The sequence below is a fragment of the Arachis duranensis genome, chromosome 5, assembly GCF_000817695.3.
Source record: "Arachis duranensis cultivar V14167 chromosome 5, aradu.V14167.gnm2.J7QH, whole genome shotgun sequence".
Lineage (NCBI taxonomy): Eukaryota > Viridiplantae > Streptophyta > Magnoliopsida > Fabales > Fabaceae > Arachis > Arachis duranensis.
Window position 1 is genome coordinate 97,795,426 of NC_029776.3, and position 6,317 is coordinate 97,801,742.

Genomic DNA, 6,317 nt, shown 5'->3' on the forward strand with positions numbered 1-6,317 from the left:
CCACGGTATTTCCCAACCCGATAGGCCAAGGACTAATCTGTCGCCAACTGCCGCGGTACTGAGCTCCATTTAAGGGTTTGTCGCTGGCCAATGTAGTACTTATTTAAGTATTATTAAGTTATTAAAAATTATTTTTTATTGAATTTTTTAATTTTTTAATATATTTATTTAAAAAAAAACTTTTTTGCCTAAAAAAATATTTTAAACATAATAAATAATCATGAGAGACTCTTGGGAGAGCAGCTACATATAAGTTAGTGGAGAGGATTTTATGGGCTATGCTCAAACCATATAAAGATAATAAGGAGACCTTTCTTTCAAAGAAATCCGCACACAACCTTACAAAAAAAAAAATCCAATTCTTTTAAAAATTAAAAGATAATTAATCACCCAATTCACTTTATCAATGGTAATTTCCTCTGAGAGCATGGTTTTGCAGCGCACATGAATATTGCTCTCATACCATTGGACTGCTTTATAGTCCACCTCCTTTGCAGTAAAATAATATATCATGATCACAAGACTTCTCATTCAGATTTGAGGTACGTCAATTTCTCCATTTGGATTTTGATTTTAAATTGGTCTAAAAAAAGCCTTTTGGTCTTCTAAGAATAATTTTAAGGTAACAAAATATATCACCTTTTTCATGACACGATTTATGTATTTGATTTTGTTTTTTGTTAGAATATTTGAAAAATTATTTAGAACATTTATAAAAAATAAAAAATCAATCTCAGGATATTTTTCAATCTTATTTTTAAAGTTTTTGCTATTCACTTCAAAGTCTTTAAAAAAATTCACTCAACATGACATCATCAAATTTAAAAGATTTAATATTTCTTTTTTTTAAGTATACTTACAAAAAACTGCTTTTTCCAATTTTTTTTAAATATTTTCTTGCATTTAGTGCATTTTTTCAATTTAGAGTAATTTGAGAGAGCTAAATATGATTTTTTTTTCTACATTATTTTGTCAAAAATTGATTTTTTTTTTATGGTCAAAATAAATGGTTGCATTCCAACCTTCCTGTTCTTCCACAGGTTCTTACACTACCATTACATTTTGATAATAGCCATCAGTGTTCAACTTAGGTGAAGTTTGAATGGTTCAGTTATCACTTGGTAGTGACTAATGAGTATAGTTCATCCCATCCTTATTCAAGTTCAAATTATAAGATAAAATAACAACGACCTCCCTGAAGTTTAAATTGAATTACAATAGTAGCCCTTGATTTGCCATGTGTAAGTGTCATAATAAAAATTTCAATGTCATTTTATAAAATACATGGATACTGAATATCAGAGGATAGCTCATAAGTTCCCCTAAATTTTTTAAATACAAAAATATATCACATCTTACTCATACGAGCAGCTCTGGTACATGGATGCAAGAAATTGTATGGCCTATAATTTCCTCATAGAACAATCATTGTTTGTGATTTTTTGAAGAATTGGTTGAAACAAAGCTACAATGGTTTCTGAGAACAATGAGAACAAACTTGGGAGTGAAACTATGCAAATGTTACATCCTGGTTTTCCCTAATAGCCTTGAGAAAGCTAAGTTCCAATAAACACTCATGTGAAGTATTTAATTTAATAATAGCAAAAAGCACATAAATTAAATTAAAAGACTCATTTAGCCAGCAATCTTGTAGCTTGGATTAACCAAATTATCAAGGCCAGACACTACTTGCATTGATTCTATGACATCACCAACCTTGAGGTCCGCCAAGAAATCCTCGTTTTCTGTTACATAGCCGAAGACAGCATATCGGCCGTCTAATATATTGGCATTGCTAGGAGTTAACTCGCTTTCTTTCAGTAGCCAAAATATCTGGCTAGAGCCCGAGTTGTTCTCGAATTCCTGCTCAACAACACGAAAGGAGTGAATAAAAGTGAAAAGGATTGGAATACTTAAAGATTAGTGATGTTGAAGAATAGATTCTTACATCTCTTGCCATTGCCATTGTTCCGAATGCATTAAATGGAAGCTTTGTTTGAGCCTTGTATAGACCAAGCTCCTGCGCAAACCGGATCATTATCAACAACAAAATATCAAGTTTTCAGCTGTGAGAGGTTTTAACAAGATAGTTCCATTTAAAGCAAGTATTGTTAAAGCCTCGATGGTTTCATCTTCTTGTACTGCTTTGAAATAGTTCCACAAAGGGCAATAATTCGAGAGAAAAAAAGGGGGATGCGCTTCGGCATGTTATAATTTATCTACACGTAGTAATAAATAAAGGGTTTAGCTAATGTGTCCTAAGGATACATGTTAAGATTATTAGTAAATTTTTTTAAACTTTTTACTTTAATAAATGCATAACAAATGCATTGAAAACTTAACCTTTGTCTATTTTCCATAAAAGCTTTCTCAATCGATAACCTTAACATGTACCCTTAGCTAAACCCATAAATAAGTTAGCTACAAAGGAGCAGATAATTAATGTGATGTGATAATAGCAAATATTTAAGATGATCTTATCACTTAAAAAAATCACAACATTATATTTTAATCCAATGGCCCAAATTCATTTATCCCACTCTCACAATTAGCCACTATTGGACTCACAAACACTTACATCATTGATCATTCCTGGCCTGGCTTCTTAACACAATAATAAACAAGCATATAAAAAGCATTAACATTAATAAGTTTTAGCATACCTCTAGAGTTGCTCCATAAAATGGTTCCTTTTCCCCATTCACCATAATTTCTAAAGGTATTGTCCTGGTTTTCTCTGTGCTTGGATCAATAAAACCCTCAGCAGGGCCTTCAGGATCACCAGTTTGGACAACGAATCCATCGGCTGCAGCAAAGGAGGGGGAAATGAAAAAATTCAATAGCGTGTCTAGGTGAATGGAAGATGTACAATACAATATCCATGCAAGTTCAATAGAAATGAAGTTCTGTCAATAACATTTCTTAATTGGTAATAGTGTTAATTTACATAGAAGTTTCTTTTTATGCTTGGGTTTTCAATATTCTAAAACAAAGACCAAAAAGATTTAACATATTCTTACTAAATCACATTCAATTAGAAGGGAATAGTATATGTACATGATACATGTTCAGGATGACATTTTCGTCATTTTAGAGACAAGGGGAAGAATTGTAATCTTGTCATGTTCAAGAATCTGAATACTAGAAGAATTATACTATGCCCGTCTTGGACTTCAAGGAGATCAAGAATTCGTCTCGAAAACACTGTTGGGCTTCTTGCTCCAAGACCAGCATAGTATAATTCTTCTAGTATTCAGATTCATGAACATGACAAAATTACCATTCTGCCCCTTGTCTCTAAAATTATGAAAATGCCCTCCTAAACACGTATCAATACAATAACAGATTTATTACCTCTCTGGATTTCCATGCCGTCGTAGAAGTGCCTTTCTACCAAATCGACAAAATTTCCAGCAGTTACGGGGGCATTATAACCGTCAAGAACTATATGGAAAACACATTCCTCAAGATTTGGATTGTCCTTGATCTTGACCTTCATATCCACTGCTGCTCTCCCCTTCAACAATGGCATATTTCGGTATTCCTCGGGAACTTCATATGGGAATCCATTGACCATGTCTTCTTCAACACTGCAGAAACGCAATGCCCCCTCAGCTGCAGTCAATGAAAGGTTATATATGAGAAAAAAATCTTTCTCAAGGAGATTAACTTTTCCAAGTCTGCCTCAACTTCCAATTTTTTACAGAGGATACAGGCCACTAAACTAGTTACATATCTGACTGCAGCCATGCATTCACTTAGCAACTTGATGAACCCGGAGCCGAGGCCAGCCAGTGTACTAATTGGACTGAGATTACATTCTCCCAGCCAATAGTAAATCAAAAGCAAGTTTTCATCACCCAAATCAGCCCCGATGGATCATCCTATAACTCGTAGGATATGTTGTTGTCTGTGTCTAAATAAAAGAAATGTATCAATATACAGGTTGCAAATTTTGTTTGCAATTAAGGTCACACACCCATTTTACATGAAATTCCTCGAGGCCTAGACCGAGAACTCTTTCTAGCAGTTCCTATGTTGGCCCACTGGTTGAACCTAAGGCTCAGCTCATTTACAGGGTCAGGCTTTGGTCCGGGCTTAGTAACTTGCCCCATGGACTTAAGCTAAAACTAGATACTAAATAATATAATTGAAGCAACCAACCCTTGATAGAGACCTCTTTTGGAAAGTTAGTTACTATGAATCTATGACCAGACTAGGGAACAAGGAGTGCTTTATGTTGTCATATCATCTATATAAATTTTTGAAATCCTAAATTCTCAGAGTTTCAGATTCTTAATAATGGACAGATAGAGCATAACTGATGCTGAAAAGCATCTTGTGGTGAAAACAATTAGTGATACAACTGTGAAGATACTCACCCGCCGACGTAATTAAGTAGCTCCTTCTGTTTCGGTGCAACAGCATCTCGATTCCTATCCTGTATTATCAGTTCAAGCTCATCCATACCAGCTTCCAGCTTATTAAGCAATTCGATTCCGTGTTCTTTCTTTGATTCTGCTAGCCCTGTTACAATTAGGGTCTTCCCTTGCTTGAGAGCTCGAGACGCCTGCCTCACATTCTACATTTCAAGTAATGTGACTCAATTTCTACCCTTAAAGGTAAAAGAAACCAAAAGTTCAAAATCTGAATTAGCACTACACCAAAGATCAAGAGAATAAAAAAAATTATGTCTTACTCTTTCAACAGAATCAAGTGCTTTGACTCCAGCAACCTTAAGACTATCTGTAATATCTTCAAGTGGTTTTTGTACCTCTCTGATTGCCTTATTGTCAATGGGAAGAGCATATCTCAATAATGCCCCAGGATCCTTGATTGGTGGTCCAGATATCAACACAGCCAGATCAGGCAACACAGGGCTAGCTGTATGAGCATTGGCAGGCAACCCCAGTGCAGGAACTCCGGTTATCAACCCAACTGCAAGTGCTATAGAAATCGCACACTGCTTTAAGGAAAACGAATTCCCTTTCTGTAATAAAATGTAACAAGATAAGAATTATGCCCCTAATCATACATGACAACTATAATCATGCTTTCCATTTTTGGTCCTATTTATGTCCTAATGTCTTAAAAATATCTCAGTCTTACCTTTTCGGCATTCAAATTATAAACGGACAAACTAATATGAAGGTCAGGTTGTAATGTTAATGGTTGTGTGTTCATTATTTATTTGAATGTGATCATATTGAATCGTTTTGAAGACTGTAGGGATGAAATAGAACAAATTAAACTGCTAGAACAAGGTCGAAATTCATTATAATACTTGAAGGACATAAATGAAAAGCACATAAAATGTTCTATTGAAAATTACAAAAATTAACAAACTAGCAATGCATATTATTCCCAACTATTTACTATGTAAGTATGTAATAGTACTACAGGACTGGATACTGAAGCAAATCAACTAATCAAGGCTCATACTCATAAAGACACAAATAAGTCAATTATTAGTACACTTAGTTGCTTTGAAATATTTGAGTTCAGTTGGGCAATTGCAAGGCCCTTTCAATCAAATTTGGTTTCCAAGTTCAAAATTCCAAACTTCTACTTGCAGATTTTGAATAGATGATATACTACACTATGTTGATGTGCATATAATAATGAGAACTTCTTGGTCAGAAACATCAATTACGAACAAGATTAAGCTCAGAATCTCAAACAAAATGTTAATGGGGTGCCATATTCTCACTAAAGCTTGGGTTTTTAAAAGACTTACATCTTTACTCTGAAGTTGAGAATAATGGGGTGGTGGTTGGTAAGAGCAACGAGCAGCACTGAAACCTCGGAATCCTCGAGCATTGGTGAGAGAAAGAGGGTACGTGAGACGCTTGGAGTGTGCATTATTGGAGATGAAGAATTTGGATGTGGTGGCTGCAGAAGCATAGTAGTGGCAAGGAATGGTGGCTGCCATTGAAGTGATTGGAGAGAAATCAAAGGAAAAATGTCATGTGAAAGAGAGAGTAGAAGTGGATGGGAGATAAGGTGTTTGGTTTTGGGAGCGAAGTTTTGAGGTGTTTGTGTGTTGTGTGAAAATGTGACATGATTGGAGAACATCATCATCCATCCATCCGTCTTGATGCTTCGGATAAGATAACATTAAAATGAAGATGGTCCCACAGAAAGTGCACACGTTGTAAGGAATAAGGATTAAGGATGGAACATTGTGGAAATTGAGCGTATGATTAACAAAAAATAACCCGATAATGTTAATTTGACCAAACAAAATATATATTAGATATGTATTCTCAAGAATTTTATACCAAATGAATTTTTGTCAATGGCCAAAAGTTTCTTAT

At 34.8% G+C, this 6,317-nt stretch overlaps 1 protein-coding gene across 1 annotated transcript; it reads right to left on the reverse strand.

Annotated features, from left to right (window-relative positions):
- Positions 1 to 1,246: 1,246 nt before the first annotated feature.
- LOC107490789 (peptidyl-prolyl cis-trans isomerase CYP38, chloroplastic) lies at positions 1,247 to 6,061 on the reverse strand. Its single transcript, XM_016111596.3, has 7 exons — positions 5,738 to 6,061; positions 4,700 to 4,990; positions 4,383 to 4,582; positions 3,355 to 3,590; positions 2,664 to 2,806; positions 1,949 to 2,020; positions 1,247 to 1,863 (listed from the first exon to the last, which is right to left on the reverse strand). The coding sequence occupies exons 1-7, from the start codon at positions 5,930 to 5,932 to the stop codon at positions 1,636 to 1,638; spliced, it is 1,365 nt and encodes a 454-aa protein (XP_015967082.1). The 5' UTR covers positions 5,933 to 6,061; the 3' UTR covers positions 1,247 to 1,635.
- Positions 6,062 to 6,317: the final 256 nt, after the last annotated feature.

What these genes read in the sequence shown, in the direction of transcription:
- LOC107490789 (XM_016111596.3), bottom strand. Translation starts at nt 5,932, where the DNA reads ATGGCAGCCACCATTCCTTGCCACTACTATGCTTCTGCAGCCACCACA. An exon ending in CTCAACTTCAGAGTAAAGAT is followed by an intron (nt 4,991 to 5,737) that starts GTAAGTCTTTTA and finishes ATTTTATTACAG; the next exon opens with AAAGGGAATTCGTTTTCCTT. An exon ending in CGGCATGGAAATCCAGAGAG is followed by an intron (nt 2,807 to 3,354) that starts GTAATAAATCTG and finishes CCTTTGCTGCAG; the next exon opens with CCGATGGATTCGTTGTCCAA.